The 27,009-nt window shown below is 36.6% G+C and overlaps 1 protein-coding gene across 4 annotated transcripts in view; it reads left to right on the top strand.

Moving 5' to 3' along the window:
* PARD3B (par-3 family cell polarity regulator beta) overlaps positions 1–27,009 on the top strand; it is a 461,004-nt gene that overhangs the window by 113,599 nt on the left and 320,396 nt on the right. For all 4 annotated transcript variants that reach the window (XM_039341567.1, XM_039341566.1, XM_039341568.1 and 1 more), the window contains exon 10: positions 18,380–18,553. In XM_039341567.1, coding sequence (XP_039197501.1) covers positions 18,380–18,553 — 174 coding nt within the window. The remainder of the gene's footprint in view (positions 1–18,379; positions 18,554–27,009) is intronic.

The raw sequence follows: 27,009 nt of genomic DNA, 5'->3' as shown, positions 1-27,009 counted from the left end.
ATGATTACCTGCATGCTTTCATTAATTTTTGTGGCAGCACATATCAATGCTTAGCCAATGTCGTGTTTCAGATTTTTTTCTTTTTTGAAAAAAAAATAGAAAAGAAAAAACGAATTTATGGGAAATTATACTTCCAAGACATTTCTTCAGATGGTCTTTTGCTATTGGGGTCAAAGAAAGTCAATTCAGTCCAGAAAGAAGGGATCCTAGACTCAGAAGGCCAACTGGTGTTTTTTTTTAAATACACATATGGTATTTATGGAAAAAAGATTAACAGGAACAAAAGTTCCGTTGGATCCCATATGCTAATCTTATTTAGAGAATTGGAGTGAATCAAATCAGCTAGTTCATCCTCATGTCCCTTTAACCATAGCATGAAGACCCTCACTAACCATTGTTAAATAACAGTCCTCATGGCATCACCTGAATTTCACCTCTAGCCAGCTGCAGGGACAGCTGAAGCTGCCCTTTAGTTGCTCTGCAGTTAAACTGATGTTTTAATGGCCTTCTTGTTCCAATATAAACCTGGTTGTACAAACAATTGACAGTGCCTCCGAGATGATGTTGATGACAACATGGTCAGAAGCTAGGATCTTCCCATCTCTAGTTTACTGTAGGGTGACCCTGGGCCTTGTGACTACTAGTTGTATGGATTTTAGGCAGCTGTTTGTAAAATTGTCAAGAGTTGCTATGGAGTCAATACTATTAAATCAGTCAGCCTGTGCCAGCTTCTCTCCATCTTTTCTCCAACACAGTTCTGGGCTGATTATCAGAGAAGACATTGCTACATGTACTGTTCTGGTTCCACTGCTGTGTATAGTGAGGGAGCGGTCAGTGATATAAGCAAGTGGGTTGATTGTCATGGGAACAGGTATTTGGGGAAGGGGACTACATCCATGCATTGCAGCAGTTGTCTCCATCTATCACAGCCAAAAACAGTAGGAAGGAGTGGGGGGCTCTTTCGCCTCCCTCGTTACACCTGGTGAATTGAAATAGGGATCAATGTCACTCTGAACCTTTCCCAGTGCTAAACAGGGACATGGGATAGGGTTAGTGTTAACCAGGACTAATGGCCAATGCAATTCAGCATGCCAGGAGACTAGAACACACACTATTTATTTCTTTATTTATCATATTTAAGAACTGCCCATCTCCCTCACTCTGGGTACTACACAAATGCAATATTAAAAACATGAGCATCGTATATAAAATTTAAAAGAGGCAAGCGATGTTAACAATTAGAAAGAGAGATTTTATTATTATTTATGTTATGTTACCTGTCATTTTACCTCGTTGAATCTTGAACGCATCCTAGATTTACGCAGTTGACAAGTAAATAAATAAATAAATAAATAAATAAATAAGAGGACCTCTTACCTCAAACAGGAGTTTCCCTGCATAGTATAAGAATGTCTCCATCTTTAATGCCCTAAACTAAACTAATCCTGAACTAAATAAATAGATAAATAGGTAAATAAATAGGTAAATAGATAAATAAACAGATAAATAAATATAAATAAATAAATGTGATATTAAATAAGATAAATAAGCAAGTAAATACTGAAAAGTAAACAAAAGCTAAGCTATTGAAATGCTGTAAAATGACACCAAAACCTGACTAAGCCACCACTACTCAACACCCACAAGAGCTTTCATTCAGCCCACCAGAAGTTTTATTTACTTCTCCTTTGTAAGCTCATCTACCTGTCAGCACTATTATGAAGCATGACCTCACAAAGGAAAAGCAAAGCAAACTGATGGGCTGAATGGTTGCTATTCAGAGTTTTATTCCTTTTTGCAATATTTCAATATTTTTTAGTATTGGGAAAAATGTAATTACAAAATCCTGTTGATGTATTGGTGGAATCAGGATGAAGTAAGAAAAAAAATACCTTAGAAAAATTAGTATCACTGAAGAAAGCAGGGAGATTGTTGGAGAAATATGCACAATTTAAACTGAAAAAGTGGTGCAGAGGTGAGAGAGCAGAATTGGAGATATTCTTGTTATTGCAAGAAGCAACTGTTAATTATTACTTGTGTATTTTAATCCTACTTTCGACATTATTAACACATATCTCTTTGGATCATATTAATTGTTACGCTTTTCCATTCATACAGAGTCAGTAATTGAAATCTGAGAATAAAGAATATTTCCCCCAAACTTCTGCCATTAGAGCTTGACATAGCAGCAGCTTTCCTCTCTCTCACCCACTTCCAGACCAATTCAAGGCTATAAAAAATGATATGACAATGTCGAATAAAACACAGCAATTAAGTTCGCAGCATATTGTCAACAATAACATCAGTGGGACTTCTTGGGTTTGGTTTGGTTTTTTACTTCCTAAAAGTCATCTCCCATAATTCTCTGGTTTTCAGAGTACAAGGTATCGGCCTGCTTCTCCTCAGCTTTGGGGGTGCAAAGATGTTATAGAAGTCTGTCACGCCCAGTTGCAAGTGTGCATGTGTAAAATTTCCCAGGCCTAACAAATATAATCCTCAGACACCTGCTAGCCATTGTAATCACTGGTAAGAGATGGGAATGTCCGTCATGCTGGCATTCCTGGGCTCTCAACTTCACCCCACGTTTCTGCCATGTTTTACTAGGAGCCTTAGTGATTTACCTATCCTTCACCTACACTTGGATGTAGCCTTTTGGTCATGGATGGTGCTGCCTCGTGGTAGTGGCAGTCATCGGGGGGGTTGCAGCAAGTGTGGAAAAGGGACCGTGGCAGATATGGAGTTTGGCACTTTGAAATATGATGTCATTGTGATTGGGGGCCTTGGGTGTTGCTGCAGAAAGAGCTGCTCATCTTTTTCTGTGGTGCAAAGCCAGCTTGCCCTCCTGCAACGCACCTTGGGAAGCGCTTAACCATTTCCTATAACAGGGCTGGTATCTTGGCAAGCCAAACTACTACTCTGCAATAGCATTGTGGTCTCCTGGCTACTATAACAATGCCATATGATAACAACAACAACAAAAACTAAACTTTTCTGAGAGGGTAGTCTGCTGCACGTCCTTCTGATTAGCTACAGTGCCTGGAACATATCTCCTTCCCCCCACCAGCTGGCCACTTCTCTGGCAGCCGTGTTATCCTAAGCTCCTGTATTTTGCTCTTGTGTTTTGCGTTGGTCAGCAGCTGCCATTTTTTTATTATCTTATGCATATAAATCTTGTGATGGGATAATGATGGCCCGTTAGACCAATGAACCTGCATCAACCAATGTTTTATCACCTGCTCCAGAAGTTCAACCCATACTTTTCCCTGGGGCCACCTTTTTAATTTCTCCCCAGGCTGGATGAAGCATGCTCCTATTGGTGTTTCTGATAAAGAATTATCTTTATGAGCATTTTGTAACTTGGTTTAAAAATAAATTATTCAGAATAAAATTTGGGTTAAGATTGTGTAATATATTTCTCAGTTTTTTAAAATTATTTTTGCAACTGTTTTTAATATCTCTTGTTGCATGGGGTAATTTTTAAGTTTTACTCCTATGCTATTAATACTTTGCAAGAGTGAATCCAGCAATTGTGATTTATTTAACAGATTGCAGTAAAATGTGAACTGCATTGTGTGCCAGTTTGTTTCCCGGTCCAATTCAATGTGTCGGTTATCACCTTTAAAATCCTTCATGGCACTGGATCAGTTTACATAAGGAAGCGCCTTGTCCCAGCCCGTCCTACCCAGTTAGGCGGAAAGGGTATGTTAAGGAGCCTGTCAGTTAAAGAATTTCTATTGGTGGGATCTAAGAAGAGAGCATTCTCTGCCATTGCCCCCCATCCCATGGAACATCTTGCCTCCAGAGGTGAGGTTGGCCCCCACTCTCACAGCCTTCCAACAAGCATGAAGACCTGGCTCTGCCAATTCATGTAGGGATCAAAGAATAGCATGCCACTGGTCCTCCTCATTCTGTTTCAATTCTTATCTTTTATTGCATAGAAAGGTCCTTTCTCAAAAAATATGGAAATCATACTCATTTCAGTGTATTTTTGGCTGACCCTGAAATGCCTGGGATAGCTTCTTTGTTGAGTCTTCTGGCATTAACGTTGTTCCTCATAAGAAAAAGTACTTAACACCAGTTAAGGTCAGGCATTCCCAATGACACAAAAGTGAAGAATAAATGAAGATATTAGCCTCTTAAATTAGATCCTGGGAGGGAGGGAGGGAGGGAGGGAGGGAGGGAGGGAGGGAGAATTTAAATAAGTCAGGGTTAAATTAGATTTTATAAAGATGGCATTGGTTTGTCTTCTTACGTAGGGTTCCTGATTCTGTAGTACGTGCTATAAATCATTTCATGCCTATAAGTGCCCTCCTTTGCAGGGCAATGAATAAAAATGAATTCAGCATTAGGTTACCTTCCCTGCTCTTTCAAAGATAGCTGTTTGAATATATTTCTTCATTAAATGTAATATAATATATTTTATTTTAAAATGTATTTTACTTTATGATCAATATATGGAGATGAAAAGTTTTGTACAAGAAAACAAGTACAGAAAATAAGGCTATAAAAACTATGTTCTCCATTAGGTTGACATTCATTATAAAACAGGTAGTCCTCGATTTATGACTGTAACCGATTCCAGAGTTGCAGCATTATGACATTTGTTAAGCGGGTCACGTGCCCCTGCCCAATTTTATGAATGTGCAAAATGGTTTACAAGCCTGAAGAAATTGCTTGGACCCAGTTTATTCATCCATTCATTCACTTTGTATAGCCTGTTGTTTCTCTGCATCATGGTTAAAAGGTCACAGATTGAAATTTGAGAGACAGCACTGGACTCTTCCATCTGAACAAATTAAGGAATCAATGTGCCACTTGGAAAGCCATGGAAAGCAATATAGAGCTTCCTTTCTCAGCTGAGGTTCACTAGTAAGTGGTTCTGTTGAGTTGTATTTGCATATACTGCAGCTTACGTATAAACTGGAGTAGGCATTTATTTATGCTTTTCATGCAAGGTTTTGTTAGAAAAGGAATCCAGTCACATTCAAAATGTTCTCGGCCACAAAATCCAATGACTGGCTATTGACAAAACTAGTTCTATCATAATTAGGAACATAGTTTTTCCAAGAGTATTAACATTAGATATTTCTATATACCAGAAAAGCTTTTTAGTACATCAATCTTTGCCTCTTACTCATATACACTTTAATATACCAATTCTTTTATCCATGGAAGTATATGGATTATTTTTAAAGATAAACTTTAAAAAATGTATCATTTAAAAATTGAAAGGAAAACTTTGGGCAGATACTTGCTTTTCCATTTGCTAGTAATCTTTTCATACCATTATTCTCCCCTTTGTTTTCACAAACAATAAGCACTATGTTGTCTGAATTCAATAACTATTTAAAATTTGAATTTGTAGTTCTTATATCTGATCTCTCTTACTCTTTGGTTAGTAGTTCAAGGAACTTTCCCCAAAATCGGACATATTGGGGAATATGGTGTTTGAGAAGAACCCCAAAGATTAAGTTGGGACTTCTATATGTGTAGAGTTCAGAATACAACTAGTCATCTAAGTACTTCACAATATCAATTTTAAAGAGACTTGATATGGTCACTAATAGATTTCATGTTTCTCACTTCTGCTGATCTAATGCAATTTTTTCTTTAGATTCTTCTTCCTAGGCTTATAAATATTGTTGGCTTTAATAAATTACAATAAATTAGTTAAAATCATTTTTACAGATAATTTGTAAAAGAGAAGAGAGTTTGAATATTAAGCTACTCTGATACATGGTTTTCCAAAGTGTCTTGAAACAGATCTAAAAAAGAGGTTAATGATCAAGCCAATTCAATTTTTCCTGCTGTATTTTCAGGAAAAGAAATATGGTTCTGACTTTCGAAGAAAAATTGCCTTGCAGCTGCTGGAAGGAACTTGTTCATTGTGAAGAATAAGCACTTCTTATAATAATGGAAAGCTCAAAATAGTGGATATGTATTGAATTTATCGAAGCCATGGATTTTAGGGATGAATACTGTAAAACTTGTAGTATACTTTGTTAAACTGATTGCCTTCATGTCATAAACAGGCCCACTTTTGGTGCCTCCAGAGTCTCCAGATTCCTTAGTTTGGAGAGATGATGTATGAAAGTAGTTGAATGGGTTTTTATGCACTTGTTACTGCTGCCTTTATGGTATCAATAGCCCATAAAGATGTAGCAGAATCTATTTAACAAGCAATATTCTAAGAGGTGCCTATGCAAAGTCTGGTTTCTTTTTTTCAATATATCAGATATTAACTACATGGATTTGACTTGAAATCCATGTATACTTGAAAAAAAATCTGACAGCAGCAGAATCTGCAAGATCTCAACTGTTTTAGTCAGAATGATGAAAGTAATATTTCAGTGTCATATTGCAAGCTCCTCCCCAATGGGGCATGTGTGTGATTTTGTGACAAATGTAGAAAACGAGTGAGGCTTTCATCACATTGCTGCTATCATCAGTCTGAACTTCGCATTGCCTTCCCTGTGGGTGCAACTGCCTGACAGCAAATACAGATTATATACTATTAGATGTACTTAATCTGCAACGACAACCTTCAGACTAATTATGAGCAACCACAGATACAATGGTCTGCAATATTTTTTATTCTTTTCTTTCTGCTTCTGTTTCTTTCTTTCTTTCTTTCTTTCTTTCTTTCTTTCGTTATGTCCTACGTATTAAAGAGTTCATCTTTTGAAAGTTTGGAAGCTCTTTTTTCAGCATTAAACTGGAATGGTATTACACTTGTCTCGGATGGCAGATTAGGTTGAACAAATCTCTTTCAGAATTCTTCAGAATGAAGACTTTGTTCGGGAATAATTTTTTTCAACAGTTTCATGTTTTGCAGTAAAAAATATATTAGAATTCATGAAAGGTCTTATGTAATTGTAAGCACTGGTTTGACTGAGATTGTGTCCTAATTATTATGGTTTAGCACAATACCAACAAAGAGGAAAAACAACAGCTCTCAAAAGAAATCAGCATGGCTGCATAAAGAACTCTCTGACAAATTGAAAGATAAAAAGGACAAATATAGAAAGTGGAAAGAGGGGAACATAACTAAGTCAGAATATCAGCAAATAGCCCGAGCCTGCAAAGATGAAGTGAAGAAAGCCAAGGCTCAAAATGAACTAAGGCTTGTGACCAAAGCCAAAAATAACAAAAAAAGCTTCTTTCAACATGTAAAAAACAAGAAAAAAAGTGAAGGAAATGATTGGTCCATTAGTGGGTGGAAGTGGCAAGAAGGTGACAAGCAACAAGTGGCAAGAAGATGACAAGCAACTCATTTTTTGCATCTGTCTTTACACAAAGGAAAAAAAACAGACCAACCTATCAAAAATAGTGCCATAAAAAACAAAATAGAAACACAAGTTCAGATAGGCAAGAAAATGGTAAGTGAGCACCTGTCCAGCCTAGATGAGTTCAAATCGCCAGGACCAGATGGATTACACCCCAGAGTTCTCAAGGAACTGGCAGATGTGATATCGGAGCCACTGAACTATATTTTTCAAAGCTCCTGGAACACAGGGGAACTACCAGAGGACTGGAAAAGAGCTGATGTAGTTCCCATCCTTAAAAAAGGGGAAAAAAATGGATCCAGGAAATTACAGACCTATCAGCCTGACCTCAATACCTGGGAAGATCCTGGAAAAGATAATCAAACAACGAATCAAGGGAGGGATCTCAGAGTCCTAGTAGACAATCACCTAAATATGAGCCAGCAGTGTGCTGCAGCTGCCAAAAAGGCCAACACAGTGCTAGGCTGCATTAACGGGGATAGAATCAAGATCACATGAAGTATTAATACCACTCTTCAATGCCTTGGTAAGGCCACACTTGGAATACTGCATCCAGTTTTGGTCACCACGATGTAAAAAAGATGTTGAGATTCTAGAAAGAGTACAGAGAAGAGCAACAAAGATGATTAGGGGACTGGAGGCTAAAACATATAAGGAACGGTTGCTAGAATTGGGTATGTCTAGTTTAACGAAGAGAAGGACAAGGGGGGACATGATAGCAGTATTCCAATATCTCAGGGGCTTCCATAAAGAAGAGGGAATTAAGCTATTTTCCAAAGCACCTGAAGGCAGGACAAGAAGCAACGGGTGGAAACTAATCAAGGAGAGAAGCAACCTAGAACTAAGGAGAAACTTCCTGACAGTGAGAACAATTAATCAGTGGAACAGCCTGCCTCCAGAAGCAGTAAATGCTCCAACACTGGAAGTTTTTAAGAAGAGACTGGACAGCCATTTGTCCGAAATTGTGTAGGGTTTCCTGCCTGAGCAGGGGGTTAGACTAGATGACCTCCAAGGTCCCTTCCAACTTTACTACTATTACTGTTTCCTCTGATTCTCCAGTGGTCAAAAGGCCTGATCTAGCAAGCGAACAGTCTCAAAAGTCAGCAATCAAGCAAGCAGTTCTCCAGGACTTGCTATCCCTGCTCGAGGGGCAAGTGATTATCATGGCCAGGAAGGCCTTTGCACAGCTATTAGTTGTTCACTTGGTTATGCCCATTTCTGGGCCAATGTGCCCTTTGTCACAGTCACCCACACCCTGATCACCTCTCATCTGGAGTTTGAAGAGGATTTGGAAACTTAGTTGATTCAGAATGCAGTGGCCCACACAGTTTTGCACATTTATTTGTTTTGTTTTTATTTTGTTTATTTTTCACATTTCTGAACCATATCTCCCTTTGCACAGATTTGCACATGTGTCACCTCTTTTGTAGGAGTGCACTGGCTGCCCATCTGGATCAAGGTTCTGGTTACCACCTTTAAAACTATGACTTAGGACCAGACTATTTGAAGGACCGCTTCCCCCCCCCCCAATTACATATACCCAGCCCACCAGGATGGGAAAACAAGGTCCCATTTGTGAGGGAAATATACCTGGTGACCCTTTCCCTATGGAACAAAGAGCCAGTTTGATCTGACGGTTAACACAGTAGGCTAGAAGCCAGGAGACTGTGAGTTCTAATCGTGCCTAAAGGTTGTCTGGGCCAGCACTCTCTCTCAGCTCAACCTATCTTACAGGGTGGTTGTTGTGAGCAAAATAAGAGGAGGAAGGGGTATTGTGCATGATTTCTGCCTTGAGCATTTATGACATTAATGAAATTGGGATATAAATAAATTAAAAAAAAATCATTTTCCAAGATGTATGATTAACCTCATGTTGTTTTTCCAAAAGCCTTGAAGACATGGTTTTGTCAGTGGGCCTCATGATTCCAGATGGAGATGGAGCCAATCAAATGATTATGTTGTTTCTGTTTGATGGCACCTTTGTGTGAACTGAGCAGCCATATAACTTTGTTAAATAATGAATGAATGAATAGATGAATGAATAGATGCAGTGTCATACCTACATATGGCCTATTTAATAGCCACCAGTAACAGGCCTTCTTTTTGAAATAACCCAATAACCTGTGTTTTGCTCCTTCACTGTTGCTTTTTGACCCAACTAATCTCTCTGGTATTGGATTCCTGTATAAAAGGTACTATTTTGTATTTCAGTCATCATTGCATCCTCTTTTCCTTAAGCTATGTTTTATTTGTTTCCGATGGCTTGTGTCTGGATTAAACTCTAAACTACCCCTGTTGCATCCAACTGTCAAGCAAAACATCACTTCCTTCTATTTTCTGGAGCGTACCTACATTTGTAAAGTCCTTTGTCTGCCTTTCTGCTAAGCACAAAAGAATAGGGCCACACTTGAAGTTCCAGTTAAACTGATTTATTATTACTCATGTCTCTGCACAAGAATCTGCTCTGGTGTTAGATAAGGATGAATGGAATTCATGAGGGCTTAGTCTTAGTCCATTTGTGACTATGTAGAGACTCTAGGCTGAAACCTCGTTTGGCTCCACTCTCAGGTTCTGCCACACTTTCACTTTCTTTATAATTAAGTGCAATACTAAACATCAGTAAATCACGTGTACATCTCTGCCTTTGGCTTTGTTTGCTCAGTCTGAAACAGGACACTAATGAAAAAAAGCTTTATTGTTTGTCAGCTCCCAAACATATTGGGTATATAATTGCCTTGTATTTCCTCCTTTTCATATCCTCAAAAAACCAAAAATCATACAAGATTCTCTTGCAGTTGAAAGCCCCTGAGAATTGATTAAAGCAAATCTTGAGTGGAAGGTTTTTGTGCTGACAGTTCTCTTCATCCATATTGATCAAAATCCAAAAAGATTAGAGACAGGCTAATGTGATCCCTGTTTTAAAAAAGACAAAAAGAAAATATGACTTACACTAATGATAAGCCTTTGAGTTTATTGAGTACTTCAAGCAATTGTATACTAGAAGATTTACTATATATGGCTTGGACATTCATACTGCATAACCAGTAAGTTGACAGGATTTAGGATTGATTAAGTGATAATTGATTGCTCTCTCAATATATCATTAAAAACAGCTTATTTTTGGTTGCCTATCAATTTTATAAAGCAGTGATTGCCTGATCCACTGGATATGTATTCTAAATTATCAAAATTGCATGCTGAAGTTCAAAAATATATCGATGTGTAATTCCTGTTGAATTTAACAGTATGACATAGAACACTGTCTGTAAAATTGAACTTTAGATCTCAAAGCTTTTGTATTATGATGGCTAATTGGACAATTGGGGTTTCTATTTTACATTTTGGTAGGTATTTTATTGTGTTATTGTTCTACATTATGTTTAGCAGAAGGATTAGTGTTAAGCAATAGTACTAGTAGTTTATTGAATTGATAAATTCCTGTCACCTTATCAATAAATTAAAATACAGTAAAGAGTCTAGTTCCAAAATAAAATAGAAGGAAATAGAGTGATGAAATACATATGTGGCAATACAAGGAGTCCATATTCAGATAAATGAATCTCTCTTACAGGGTACCCCAAATATTAAGAAATATATAGAGCAGAATATGATCTCATAGTTGTATCCTAATGACTGCATACAGAGAAGAATTGTCTGGCTTCCCTTTACTACTGAACATTCATGTCACATCAGAAACTAATACTAAATAGAGATCATTCATGTCACTTCTTCCATTGACTATTATGACGTGGGATTTATATCCCAGGGATATTGGAGAGAATAGGAACATGCACCATCTTACTGTTGACACCATTATTGTGATGATTCATTTCTGAATCAGAACCAACATCCTTAAAAACTAATTCACCCGAGAGTAAGAGTAAAGTTGAGAACCAGTGTTCCCAGTCCAATGATAGTAGTTACATACTGCAGTGAAGAGCTTCTAAACCACCATTTGCATACCAAACAGTCTATTTATTCATGGGAGGAAAGGAAGAAAACACAATCAATTTAAACCATAATAGATGTAAGCAGGAAACTGGAGGTAGATTAGATATGAGCAATCAATTGTTTTATGAGCCATGGTGGCGCAGTGGTTAGAATGCAGTATTGCAGGCTAATTCTACTGACTGCCAGCAGTTCAATTCTCATCAGCTCAAGGTTAACTCAGTCTTCCATCCTTCCAATAAAATGAGGACCCAGATTGTTGGGGGCAATATGCTCTAATCAGCTTAGAGCAGGCATGTCAAACTCGCGACATCATGTGACTTCACGCAATGTATCGGGACTTTTTCCCCATTGCCAGCAATGGGGTGGGCACTGTTTTGGCATGACGCATCCGGCCCACAGGCCGGCAGTTTGACATGCCTGGCTTAGAGAGTGCTGTAAAGCACTGTGAAGCGGTATATAAATCTAACTGCTATTGCTATTATTTGATTTCATTTTAGTGTGCAGTAAAAATTCTTATCTACACGAATCCTATCCGTAGGACCTCTCCCATACACTCTCTCTCTCCCATTCTTCTTTCATACAAAGAACGTTGAGAGAGTCAGACTATGGCCTTGATGTCCTTATAATAAACTAATTTGCATTGATTGTTCTCCCCTCCAATGAAGCTAGCAAAAGCAACTATCTATCAACTCCTGACATCATGGATAACAGACCATAGGTCTCATGTAACAAAATGAACAGATAGAAACAAACAACTGCTGGAACAAATACAACTAAACAACTGTTGAAACCTCCGCTCTGAGAGAGAAGAAAATCAGGAGGCAGAAATAATTACATCTGATCAACTCTTAAATCTAGAGAAATTAATAGGAGGCCAATTAAGAATTGATAACATGCTAGAAAATCAATTCTTTTGCCACAAATCCACCAAATGATGAAATCAATAGATGACATTTTTTCAGTTTATACATTATTAAGCCTATACCCAGGATCTTTCATCCTGTTACCAGCCTTAATGACTCATGGAAGAAAGTAACTACTGCACCAAAGAAATGAATATAAGCTACAAGAGGAGGAGTAAAAGTTTCTATTATAACACGAAATGCCAAATTCTTTAGTGGTGAAGTCCACTCAAGAAAAATTGTAATGTTAAATCAATAATACAGGCTGGATACCATGGGCAAATGAACCTCTACCATGACAGCTCTCCTCTTCAGAATTTCCAACCACCTGGTGCCTTTGGCAACCTATCAACTGTTTCTGTGGAAGAAGAATACTCCTTTTCATTATTTTCCAACAGATAAGGAAGAGCTAGCCTTGATATTCAAGCAGAAGCTATCTGTTTCTTGGAACAACAGATACATTTTGCCAGCTATGTAGCTGACTATATTGCAAATTCAGTAGGAAGGAAAATAGCTGAGACAAAACATCTGGCTGTGGTAAGGCCTATTCTCAGCTGTCTCAAACTGTACTGAGGACTATACTTTTGATGGAGAGAATCTCTCCAAGTCATTTCTAGGTGACTTCCTAGTGGTGCTATAACTCTCAAACTTTCCACTTGTGAAATTTTTTTCAGTATTTAATTTCTTCATTACCACTCTCATGCTGAACTGAAATGCTCTGTAGGCTCAGGGGAGAATTTAGGAAAGAACAGGTAATCAGAGTTTCAAGTTAAAAATTCATTATACATATATAATGTGAAATAAATATACTGGAAATAAACTACTTCTAGATATGACTGTCTAAAGTGCTCAAGATAATTAACATCATTTCAGAAACTAATTTAGCTCCACTGTCTCAATGTATTTGTCAATATATTGTTGACATGCAAACATTATAACTTATTTGAATGTAGCTAAAAATATCTTTTGGAGTGTTGAATGGAACTGATTAGTAGAAATATAAAAAGTTTCCAAGGTTTATAAATGTTTATAGTATTGTATATCAAGGGGGCAATGCCTTGATGCATGATGGTTAGATCAATCTATTGTATCTCTTTCCAAAACATGTTTTGCTAGTTTAATATGATTGTTACATGATATAATTAGCTCCCTCATTAATAAAGTAAAATAAAATAAAATGTTGCTTAATTTTCTAATCTATTTGTTCTTACTTTTCATTTCCTCCTTAGTTACTATGTTTGTTACATTACTATTATAGCAGCTTCAATCATTGTTTAATAAGATAGACAGACAGACTTGGCAGCAATGTAACATGAATATATTGAATGCCTTATGGGGATATTAGAATTGAAAATACACGTTTTATGGACTACTAAGACATATGAGAGATGTAAGCACCTCTGACAAGTGCTTATAGAAAACTCTTAATGAATTCATGATTGAATCAAATTCATTGTAAGCAGGCTAATGGTTTTTCAATGGTACTTCCTCATCTGTGAGACCTTTTGAACTGTAGACCCTTTTAATCCATATTAAATTTCTTCAAATTTATGTCATCATTATGAATAATTTGAGTTGTAATGTGTCTTAAGAGTGATCTTTTTTAAAAAATAAAATATATCAATTGCTATTTCTACTATGTATTTCAGATTTCTGCTATGTATTTCAGATTTAGAGGAATATTCCTCCAGATCTTAAATATATAGTAATATAAAGGTAATTTTTTACAACCTAAAATAATGTTAAAAATTAAATCCTATTATTTTGTTTTTTTTTCATGTTATTTCTCTTTATTCTATGAATTAAGTGCATTTTGCCCAGCAAATAAGAACTGAGCATAGGGGTGGTACATACCTCATCCCAACATTAATATGCACATTTGGTTAATGCTGTTTGATGGCTTAATTAAGATTTCAGATTCTCTTTAAAATGTAAGAATAAATGATGGCATAGTTCATAATAAAAGACAACATAAAGGATCTACTAAAGATGGAAAAATGTGTCCTGGCCCCTTTTTACTTACCACATGTTTTATGTTATTAAGGCAATGAGTGCCTAGGATATGGGTGACACAATAAGACAATTTCAGGGCAGGATTTTTTAAATAATAGACACAAACTTTGTCCCTTTGTATAAAGACATTAGAAATTGGAATATGGTGTTTAAGATATTACACAATTATGTGTGTTGCCAGTTCCTCCAATCTTTTTTGTGGAGGAAAGATTGCAGGATAGATTTCTAGATCAGAAACAAATGTCTCTTGTGTTTACTCAGTTCCTACTCTGGGCAGCCCAGAATACTGAGGGATTTTTTAAATTTGTAATTAAAAAAACAATCTTATAATTAAATCAGTACAAAGAAGTAACGTTTAAACAATCAAACAAAGCAACAGGCAGAGATTGCTAATCTGTCCTCTTTGCAGATAATTTCAAAGTTTGGGACAGCCACACATAGTCACCCAACAACTATGCCTCTAACTGTGAGAGGATTTTGAAAAGGCATTTTCCAGAGAATTGAAACTCCAGGAAAACCTTTTAAGGAGAGCATAGTCTTTGAAATAGCCTGGTCCTAAGTGATGTCAATGTTTATACATCATAACTAGTACTTTGAATTGTTCCTGGAAATAGATCAGAGTCATCTCTTCTCTACACCACCTGGCCCTAATCAATAGTCTGGCTACAGAATTCTGTAGTTTCCAAATTTCAAAGGCAGAATATTTTACTGAAGTCCAAATAAAGTGTAATTAAGGCTCAGATCACTGTATTTAATTCTGAGGTCTCCAGGAACACACATACGTAACAAATCTAGGAGTACATTGAATCTTCAGATCTGAGACTTCAAAGAAAGTTTGATTTCACCCCAGATTTCATTCCCTGAGCTGATTTTTAGACTGACCAGGGAGATTTGTCTAAATTGCACTTTTGTTTAATTGCCTTTATCCAGTTCATGGCCAACAACATAATACATTGATTTAGAGTTTAAATAGTTTGTTTAGGCTTCAGTAGAAAGATATATTTTCTGCATCATAATAACACCAACTCCAAAATCCTGGGCCAATGGTTGCCAGATATTTATGTTAGATTCCACCAAATACTCTATTAAAAAAAATTTGTCCTACCATGAGAAAAACAAATAGGCATGTTTTCCAAGAGGGCATGTTTATGTTTACAAATAATGTTATTATTACGTTCAAAAAGTGTGGTTATACATAGTACCGCTTCCACCTTGTATACATATATAGAAATGAAATCCCAACAAGCTCTATTGAGTTTATTTCTGATCAGATTTGAACCTGAATGGTGGCTTTTATTGTATTTGCTAAGAAAATAACTTGACATACTTTTGCTTTAATAGCCTGAAAATGGTAGAAAAAGCCTAAAGCTGGAATAGAATGAAGTCTTACTGGTGCTAAATGATTGCCAATAAATGCCAGTAAACTTGTGAGTTTGGAAAATGAAGATAACTCTAGGTGCATTAAGGTGCTGCCTATTGTATTTCCTTCCTCTTCCTCTTTTTCCTCCATCTGATACTGATAGATTGAGCAGGAGTTGGGATAACTGGTTTACTGAAGTTACCTACCATCTCTGGCTTTGTGGAAAAACTTAAGGAGGCAACTTATGGATTGGCTATATGTGCAAAGGGAGTAAGATGGATTTAATAAGGAGCTGGTGTAGCAGAACCTCGGGGCCCAAAAGGCTGGAAGGGGACCGGATACACTGAAAGCTCTGTGCTACATGCACTGACTGGGGAAGCGCTATAAGCTGATTTTGAATTACCCCTTAAATGTCATTGGTCTTAGATCAGAGTTCCCCAACTTTTCTGCCTTTGGGGGGGGGGAGGAGAAGGGATGGTTCCGTGTGAGTGACGGGCAGGTGCTCAAGCGCAGCTCCATTTACATGAGCGGCGAGCAAGCAAGAATTCTGCTCACGCAAATAAAGTGCATACAAACTTCTCACTGCTCATGCAAGTGGGGATGCACACATGTGCACTTGTCTGCCACTTTCACAGCCGGGTTCTGAATGGTTCAAGGGCTAGTAGTGGGCCTTGGCCCGGGGGTTGGGAACCCCTGTCTTAGACCACTGAGAAAACAACTTGGACATGCTGTTCATGTGTGCTTGGGCCTTCGATTTTCTGTTACATTCAGTAGATAATGTTGGCTATGGATTTTTATATTGTTTTTAGAAAGGTTTGGAGACTTGTAAGAAGAAGAACACTCTTGATTTTTTAAATTTACCACAAGGAAACTTGAATTGTATTTTGCTGTATCTTGAGTATGGCAATGAGATATTCATTGTTTTGATTTTTTTAAGCAAGCTGCAATAAAATACTTTGACCAAAAACAAGACTGAAGCTACCTTTAAATTCTTTATTAAACCAAGCTATTCTAACTAAAGGGTCATTGATAATTATTACATTTCTGCTCATTTTCCTTGTTGTTTAAATCAAACCAATTTTTATAGACAAAGATCAGCATGAAGGTAGGGTACAAGGAATTTTAAAGCATAAAAAATATAAAAAGAAAATTAAATAAAAAGTTACAAAAAATAAAAACAAAAAAGCTGTTATAAATACCCATTTTTTTAAAACTGGATTCTGATATATTATCCAATGCATCTTTCTGTGCAGCGTAATTATAGTGAATATCTAAGCCATATATTCCATTTATAACCAAAACATGAAAGATATATACTCATCAGGACTTTCAAATTAATTGTGAACAATGTAGAAACAAATTCATTCTTTGCTATAGTCGGTAATTATTACCATTTGTGTTCCATTTGTCTTCATTTAAATATTCCAATTTTGCCCACATTCCCCAAATTTTAGTAGTGCTCAACATTTCTTGTCATATAAGAACCCCTGCTCCAATAGCTTTGACCACACCTTATTTCAGAATCATTATTGATTTTTTAATCTTTTTTTTTTCTATCTCTCTTTTTTAGATTTCTTAGCAATAACACACTGGGCAAGTGCTGTGGATCAGTTATAATAAACTTCTCTTTGTGACATGTTTTCTTCTATACATATTAAAAATAAAATAAAATCTATAACTTTGGACTAATTATTTTAAAAATAACTAATAGCTCTTATCATTGACACTTAATTAATGGCTGTTACAAGCATGCCATGTCTCTGAAAAAGATTTTTTCTTCTTACATTCAGGTATGCACAGGGACAGACACTTGCACGCACACATACACACATATATGGGGAAAGATTCACATTTATAAATATTCCATTTAGATGCTTTAAGTGAATTTTGTTGAACATTGCAAGAAACATTGCAAGGGTGTATGAAAAGTCCGGCCCCATAGGTCAATTCACAATTAGAGAAATAGATCATAATGACAGCCAATATTTACTTTCTTGTATGGCCTCAGGAGAGTCCTGCAAAAGAGTAAATTGATGGAAATAATTCCCGGACTACTGTGGTATCATACAGATTGAATTCATATAATTTTCTAGTTTCTTCTGAGTTGAAATTCCTGTCCATAGTAAGGTCTATCATCTTGTATCATCTATTATAAGTTTGTAGTGTATAATTTCCTGATGTTGACAGAGTGATACCTGAAAAATATATTTTGGTGTTCTCTCTTTCTTACTCTCTATTTACTATTTTTATGTTTTAACACTGTTATTTGCTGATCTGTGACTGTAATAAAAATTGATTGATTGAAATAATATTTTATAGAAAAATGTTACTGTATTTAGGAATGTTCAAAGGTCATGCATCAAAAAGTAAGGAAATGTTTAGAAGAATGTGACAACCAATTTGAACATTAAATATAATTTATATAATAATTTTTCTCTGACTTTTGTTATAATCTGGACGTCACAGTTGGGTATCTGGTTGAGAAACCCTGGGTTCTCAGAAATTGGCCCCTTTGGGGATTTACTATGATCTTTTTATTTTTATGTGTTGAAGAATGCAGAATAGATTTTACAGTATAATATGCTTATAGGAGTAGCAATCATGAAAATTCTGCTAAATTTTGTTATTTCCAGCTCTTCCAGTATTTTGAAGTAGCCACTAACCACAATGACCTATGCCTTTCCAGGTTAGAGTAAAATAATAGAGTGTTAGAGTAAAAATAATAGGGTGTTTTAAAGAGGTATGTATTTTTAGAATATATAGAATTTTATGAAAACTTTAATACTTCATTTTTTAAATAATGCATTTAACACATTGTTGTCTGATACTTTAAAAGGTTTAAAAGATGGGGCTGTGTTATTTTGCAGGATGGGCGGTTACGAATAAATGACCAGCTTATTGCAGTAAATAGTGACTCTCTGCTTGGAAAATCAAACCATGAAGCCATGGAGACTTTGAGGCGTTCTATGTCTATGGAAGGAAATATTCGTGGCATGATACAACTGGTAGTTCTCAGAAGGCCAGAAAGGCAAATTGAAGTGGTAGGTGAAGCATTTTTATCCACTTATCTTTGTAGCTATTATATGAAACATTGAACTGGAATTGCTGTAATTAACATTGACATCTACCAACCTTGATTGTTGATACATAATGCTAAATCATTATGTTTTTGAGAGCTTCTAAATAGCTCTGAGACATGAGTAAAGAAACCATAATATTTTTTTATTTAATGTTGATTTGTTCCTTCTTCCTTTGTGAAGATTTGTAGGTTGTCCAAGATGGGCGTATACTCATGTATTGCCATTTTTTTACTATTATCAAGAAATGCAGCAAAAAATTCAAGTATTACCTTTTTCAGCAAACTTTGCTTAATTCACCTTTAGTCAGAAACCTACAACTGAACACTTTCTGCCATTTTTAATCACTCCCAATAAAGACTTGGTGTCATTGTTTCTTTTACTATTGCCTTCCAAAATACCTGAACAAAATTATCAGCTGACATAAAGATTTGCCTGAAATTTCATAGAAATATAGAATTTAATTGTCCAACATTTATTTGGTTAATGCTGAAGGGCTTTGTGTAAATTCTCTTAACCAACACAGCACTAGACCTATGAATCGTTCTCCCCCTCTTTTTACCACTCGCCCAGAAAACCCAGATGGCCTTGTTCATTCTAACTTGGGAGAGGACATCTGACTGCTACCTAATCGTAAAGTATTTTTTTTAAACAAGTTTTATTGATTTTTCAATTTTACATCAAGTGTTTAGGAAGCAGCGTAGTGATTGAGTAATCAATAGTCCAATAACAAAATCTTTCATACATATCTTAAGTTGCATCATTAAAAGTTCCCTATTTCCCTTAATTAGTATATCATATTCAAGTTAATACAATTCTAGTTATAGCTCAGTCAGTCAATACATTTGTCAATATAATTTTGTATACATATCCAAGTCCTGTTTTTAAGTTTTACCTAATTCCAATTACCGTGTTCCAATTTAACCTTTGGTAACCGTAATATTTAAACTTAGGGTAACCCAAATTTCCCTAATTTCATTACAAAATAATTGTCGTGTCTAAAATACATTCTGCTTTATTTCACAAGTATATTCTATTTCTCGTCTTAATACCTCATCATTTATTAGTAAAATATCTTTCATTGTCACAAATCCACTTCCATATTACAATTCAAAACTATAATCTAATGGCTAATTTTCATTTCCTTTATAGATCTAAGTCCTAGATATTAAATCAATCAGTATCTCTAAAAATCTCCTTAGCCCATTAAGTAGGATTTTAAGCTGTTCCATCATCAGTCAGCAAAAAAAGGAAAAAGGAGAAAAAAGATCCCATTTTTAAATCTAACTCTAGCTTTCTTTTAGTGCCAATCAGGCTTCCATACCAGTGCCTTTAAATCCTCAGATGAGTCTCCCTTCATTCCTACACACGTTATTTGAATCAAGGGAGAACATCCAGTTATCAATTTTTCAAAGGAACTGGCCCCTTTATAATCATTAGATTGTTGCCCAATAGTTCAAATCTCGATGTTTGGTTTAAAGTATTTGTCTTCCACTCAGTCTGGTCTTTTTCTTCTTCCAGTTTCGTCTGGCTAGAATAAAAGGTCATATCCAGTATTATAGTTGTTATTTGATTGACTAGATTGTCTAAGTTCTCAGTATATTGTGTTTGCTGATCTATGGCATCCTCCATCTTAATGTTGCTTTCTTCAGTTTCTGTTGCTTTTGGAATTGCAGGTACTTTGATTAAGGTCAGAGTTCGATTGTCAAAGTTCTCAGTAAATTGTGTTTGTTGTTGTGTAGAATCCTTTTTGGTGTTAGTTTGTTCCTCTTCTGTAGTTTGTTGGCTTGTAAGTTGATCAATTGGAATCTGGGCTTCAATTTGTAATTTGTAATCCTCTTTGATGTTAATTTGTTCCTCTTCTGTTGTTTTTTGGTTTATAAGTTGATCAGTTGGAATCTGGTCTTCAAGTTGTAATTTTAAGGTGACGTCTTTGTTTTTCACTCTGTAGTTCATTAGCTTAGTGGCTTCAAGAATTTTTTCAAGTATAAGTTTATAGTTAAGTTGTGGTAGGATTTCTCCATTTCTATGGTGATCAGAGATAGTCTTTTAGTGGAGGCTATGTTTAGGAAAGTCCATCTCCACTATGTTTAGGAATGTCCATCTCCACTATTCCTAGAAGTTGTTTTCACCACCCAGCTGTTTCAGGTTCTTATCTTTTTTAGATAATGTGAAGGGTAAATCTAGGGAGTAGGCAAGCCTCACAGTCAAAGAAATTCAGTTGCTATACCAGGCTATATCACAAGATGTTCCCGATAGGCTATAGAATCTTTTTTCTAGACTCCAGTTAAGCTTTTATCCAACTGAAAATTTTTTTTCCAACTTAACAAATAGGTAATATGATAGGTCCCTATAATAGGAACTTTTTGGGACCCCAAACTATCCAAAAGATGAAAGTCCAATTATTTAGTTGTTTAGATTAGTTATTTTTTTCTTTTCTTTTCAAAGCTTAATTTCCCAGAGTAGGCAGACACCGCTGTATTAAGAGTGGGGAAGAAATTTCAGGAGGCTTTCACAGGAAGGTAGTTGGGGTAAAGGAAAGGTAAGGAAAGGTCTCACCCAAATCCTCCGCGGTGCTTTTGTTGTGCTTGGTGGTAATTTTGGCTTTCGGCTGGCACGGCTTAGTGATCGGCCATGTTGATGGCCAATCTTTTCTCCGACAGTCCAAAGGAGCTGCCTCGGATCAAATGGAAGGGCTGCCACCCTTCCTCAATCTTTTGTGGGTCCCCTCATGGTCGTCGCCCCTCCAAGATGACTTATGACCCTTTTCAGGGTTGCCCAACGAAGGGAAACCGGGCGGTGGAGAGAGCGCTCTCTCTGCGCGTCCGCCAGCACCGCGATCCGGAACCATAAGCCACCTAATTGTAAAATATTTTGAATGAGCTAATAAACATAACAACTCAAACACAATTGAAATTTTCACTCTGCTTTTGGAAGTCTAGCCCCTGTTCCCTGATCAATCCTCACCTTGCGATGGATTCAGTATAGAAATGAGTATAGCAAAACTACTGGCTCAAGTGCTAAATCGGGTGTCAAACTGCCGGCCCATGGGCCGGACGCGTCACCAGGAAATCACGCCCACCTCATTGCCGGCAATGGGGAAAAAGTTCCGATATGTCATGCGACATCGCGAGTTTGACATGTCTATTCTAAAAAGGTTCTATCCAAACCAGACCAGATGGTACCAACATCTGGATCTCTAAAGTCCTACATTCCATTTTGCTTTTCCTAGTACAGAAAAAGGCAGGGAATAATTATTAGTTGCTACAGAAGGAAAGGGGGAGCAGTCATTCTCAGCCACTGAATATGAGGGTAGGGTTTATGGAAAGAAGATGGTGTTGCAATGGACATACTGAGAATAATATAATTGCCAGAGGTGCTTTGTGATCCAGCCTTTGTTATCTTTTCCCTGGCCTTTGTGTTAAAATATAAATGATAGGTGCAATACAGTTTGTCTTAATTCTTATTTTCTATAATGCATTAACAGGAATTATCTGATTATTTTTCATGCTGTCCATGAAAAACCAAACATTGTTCCCAAATTTCAAAGAAAAATATGTATATTTTGGCAAACGATGCTAATGGTTGAGCTATGATCTCCAATTCATATTTTTGCAACTTACTTAATCTTAACTGTATCAATGTGCATATATGTATTATGGTTTCTCTTATGAAAACAGAGGTATAAAATACAATATACTTTTTCCACATGCCTTGTGAAAAATGCCTAATGAGCATCGTATTGAATCTAACTTATTTTAAACACTATTTTTTTATATAAAATATGCTTGCAGTTCAACTGTAATTCCATTTGGAGCTAAAAAGTATGGCAAAAAGAGCCACGACCCGTTCTTTCTTTTGCCTGTTTAAAAATCCATTATTGTTTTACTGGCTGGGACACTAATGGTATCTTTTCATGACTATTCTGTTTCACTAACTGAGGACCCTAATTAGGCAGTGTACTGATCAGTTGTTGAGCTATTGATTTGGTTGTTTATCAAAGACCTAGAAAAGCAGGTTTTCATTCCATTGCTGTTAATTTAAAACTACCTCCGCATGAGCTACCTGCTTGCACAGTAGCTTCAAGCTTACTGTGTAATGTATTTTAACCCCAGAAAGGAATTATAAATTGTAGCGAAAGGACATATAGTAAGCTTACAGATGAGTTGAGAAGAGATGCTTTACTGAGTAAAAATGCCTTATTACTTATTAATAGAAACTTTAATATTCTAGTTAAATAGCTTCTATGTGAGTGATTTCCTATAATAGGACTTTTAGTAAAGTGCTGAGGAATATCCCCACTCTTGCTAGTCTAAAACAGGAGCATTACAATGCTGGGTCAAGCTCTCACAAGGTTTGGTTAAAGAGGGAAAATGAAAAAAATAAGAATTTAGTTGAAAATTAGTTTGACAACCTGTTTCCACTGCAAGACTATATTTTTATTGCCACATATTATCTTAATATGCCTTATATGCACATATAATTATACAGATGTTTTTAAGTCTCTGATTACTGAAACTCTCAAAAATATGTCAAATAAATAAATACTGCATGATCCCCTTATCTAACTGATGTATAACACCTCCCTTCCTTGTGTTATTTTTCCTAACCCATTTCTCTCATAGTTTGACAAAGAAGGAGGGGAAAACAAAATCTGCAACCTGGAGAGTATAAGAGAAGGAAAAGCAAATAGTTCAATACATTACTTAAGATTAAGAAGAAAAAAGACTTTGAGAGGAAAATACAAGAGATAAAAATGAGTTATTCATAATGCTTTGGAATGAGATATGAAAATACTAGTATATTTAAAGAAAGATAACTTTATTTACAACAAACTATGGGAGAAATGGGTTAGGAAAAATAACACAAGGAAGGGAGATTTTAAGAGGAAAACTGGTGGAACATGAACAGAGTGTTTGTACACCAGTTAGATAAAGGGATCATGCAGTCAGTCAGTCAGTCAGTCAGTCTGTCTGTCTGTCTATCTATCTATCTATCTATCTATCTATCTATCTATCTATCTATCATCTATCTATTTTTTATACTTCTTAACCTTTCATCTCCCTTGCATTATATATTATAATATATTAAACTTGATGAATAAAGAATCCAGTGAATAGAGTGAGGTATTTAAGGTATGATACAAGGAAACATAAAGTACAGAAGTGCTGGTCAAAAGGCAATAGGATTAAATTGAGGCAGAGGCAGTTCAATTACTAGTGCATCTCTAGTGTTGACAATGGAATAAACTAAATGAGCATTTTAACAGAGTGTTTAAATTATGCTTTGGGTCTGTACATGATTAAAGAAAAGATAGCAATATATCTAAAACTGAGCAACAGAATTTTTATCTGAAAAATAAATTTGGTTAAAAAAGAAATAAAAATGAATAGCAATTATAGCCATTGATAAGAACAAAACTATAAAAAAGAACAACAAAAATAGTTCTGGAGGTCTTCAGAATAGCAGACATGTTGCACAACACAAGAAGGAATCAGATTTCTACATCCTGTCACCATTCCAGGAACCTGAAGAATGGCAGCCAGAAGCTGGCAATTATATAGTACTTCTAGGATTCTAGATTTACAAGAGGTTCAAACTTTCTGGGGATATTTACCACCTTTTTAATACTTTTCTTAAGGGACAGGTAAATAGGGACAGGTAACACCTAGTGATGGCTAGGTAGTCCATCTTATCAGGGATTTGGTAATATTCTCTACCAATATTCTTGGCAGAGGTTCTATTGTCTACATTTATGATCAGTGTAGACAGTAGAACCTCTGCCAAGAATATTTTAGACCACAGTCTAGCAGACAGCATCTGGGGATGGTCTGGTGACGTATCTAATCAATATCTTGGGAACCTAGAGAGTAATTTTTTACCAAGAATATATTTATGAAAACTCTGCTCTTGGTAGCCAGCTATTTGGTCCTCTTGGTACTGTAATTTTTTCTAAATCCACATATAGAGAAATCTGCATTACATAAATACTAGTTGCTTCAGTCAACTAAATAATTTTTTCTCCATGAGTATTTCTTGGATGTGGAAGGGAAAAAAATAGTCCACACCACTAAAACTTTTTATTTATTTATTTGGAAAATTTATATTGCTGCCTACTCACTCATGGCGACTCAAGGCGGCTTACAGGAAATAAAAACACAAATAAAAAAAATAAAAATAATAAAATAATAACCTCTACCCCACTCTGGCAACAACACACACTCATATCAGCCATTTAATGGGCTCCATCCGGTTCTGGGTTCTCCAGGCCCACTGGCAGAACCACATCTTCAGGGCCTTCCGAAAGAGTGTCAGAGCAGGGGCCAATCTAATTTCTGGAGGGATGATGTTCCAGAGGGAGGGAGAGAAGGCCGTCTGGGTCCCACCACATATATCTCCTTACGGGATGGGACCCGCAACATTTCTTGCCTCACCACTCTAGTGGATGTGACTGGCAAGAGAGGTTCTTCAGATAATCTGGTCCCAAGCCATGAAGGGCTTTAAAAGTGACAACCAGCACCTTGAATTACACCCAGAAGCAAATCAGCAACCAATGCAACTCCCACAGTAGAGGCAACACGTGCACACCGAGGTCTTCACAAAACCATGTGGGCTACTGCATTTTGCACCAACTGGAGCTTCTGGATGCTTTTCAAGGGCAGCCCCATGTAGAGAACATTGCAATAGTCAAGACAGGAAATGACTAGGGCATGAGTGACTGTCAGTAGAGATTGTTGGTCCACGAAAGGGCGTAACTGGTGCACAACTTGCAGTTGTGCAAAGGCCCTCTTCACCACGACTGCCACTTGCTCTTCGAGGAGGAGTCACGAGTCCAGGAGACCCCCCAGGTTACACAATGGGTCTTTTGGGGGCAGTGCCACCCATCCAAGACCAAAGGTGGCAATTCTCCAGGGACCAAAGAATTCCAAACCCAGAGCCACTTGGTCTTGACAGGGTTCAGTTTCAATCCATTACTCCCCCATCCAGCCCCTAACAGCCTCCAGGCATGGCAAGGAGGAGGTCACAGCATCATTTAATTCACCACTGGCTGAGATATCATCAGCATATTGGTGATATCTCAGTCCATGATGACGAATGATCTCACCCAACTTCTTCATGTAAATATTGAATAGGAGCAGAGAGAGTACAGAGCCCTGTAGGTACTTTGCTGATCTTCTGGGATGTTACTACAGTGTCCTGGATATGGCATTGATGATCTTATACCAGTTTCTGATCTCCAAAGTCCTGATCATTTTTTTTTTTGCTTTAATATATAAATATGGTTAAAGTAGGGGATTAGCTAGTCATCGTGAAGTGGTATAGGCAATGTTGCCCTTTCAGAACACCACTGAATGATCTGAAGGGACGCAAGACCCCCAAAGCTGTATGCTGGTACATTTCTTCCTGAAAAAGAGAAGAGGACTACATCATACCAGCCTAAGAGAAACTGCTGACCAGCATAACTTAACCTGTTTAATTCTGATAGGAAGGGAATCTAGATACAGCAAGGCACACATTTGCTACCACTGATGGCTGCATGTATAACCTGTAGAGAGATGTTTAACTTTGAAATGCTTGGACAGACACACATAATTCAAGCTTTTGTTTTGTTCTTTTATTGCTACTTCTCTATTACCATCACTTATCAGAATGGCCTGAGGGAAATAGGAAAGAAGGGGGAAAGAAACTGATTTGTTTAGCTGTTGTAAAGCTGTGGAAATGAAATACTGTCAACATTGCTTTACATGCCCACAAATGAAAGTACTAATTTGCATTATCGTGGTAATAAAAAGAAAAAAAATCACAAGAAGATATTATGTGCTGTCCATTAGATCAATTCCCATGAACCCATGGGACCCTTGTGACACTGGCCTTCTCAGCTTATACTGAGAGAAGGAAAATGAGTCTTCATAAGAAAAAAATAAAAAAACCCTACCAATTTAGAAAGATGTAAAAGAAAAATGGGATTTTCTTCTTTTTTCCATTCCTTAGAGTGAGGCACATTCATGCACAAAATGTGGCATCTAGAATATTTTCTAACATTATTGCTTTTTAGATTAACTGATTCTAAACAGTGAATGGTTTATAGGCCTTATTTTAAATGTGAACCTGGAGTCTTATCTTGATTTGTTTTTATGCTTTGTACAAAACATTTTCCCTTTCAAAATGCACTATTGGGATAGCCCCCCCAAAAAAAATCCAGTTCAGACCAAACATTGTTTTTTGACTTTTCCCCCACGGGGTCCTTATTTTCCCTGAGAGTAGAGAGCCCAAAAGAGAGGTGAAGATGTGAACTTTACATTCTGAGGCACACAGTTGGTTCCACTACCTGAAGAAGATTGAACCTAAGTTAGGAGATGACTATAGTAATTACCTAATTAATTTCAGGGGCCCCTGGAGTCTAGCCTAATTTTAATGAT

Source organism: Crotalus tigris, unplaced genomic scaffold, assembly GCF_016545835.1.
Source record: "Crotalus tigris isolate CLP2741 ecotype Arizona unplaced genomic scaffold, ASM1654583v1 scf7180000017767.837487, whole genome shotgun sequence".
NCBI classification, from domain to species: Eukaryota; Metazoa; Chordata; class Lepidosauria; order Squamata; family Viperidae; genus Crotalus; species Crotalus tigris.
The sequence above is the reverse complement of the archived record's forward strand: the minus strand, read 5'-3'. Positions and strand labels throughout refer to the sequence as shown.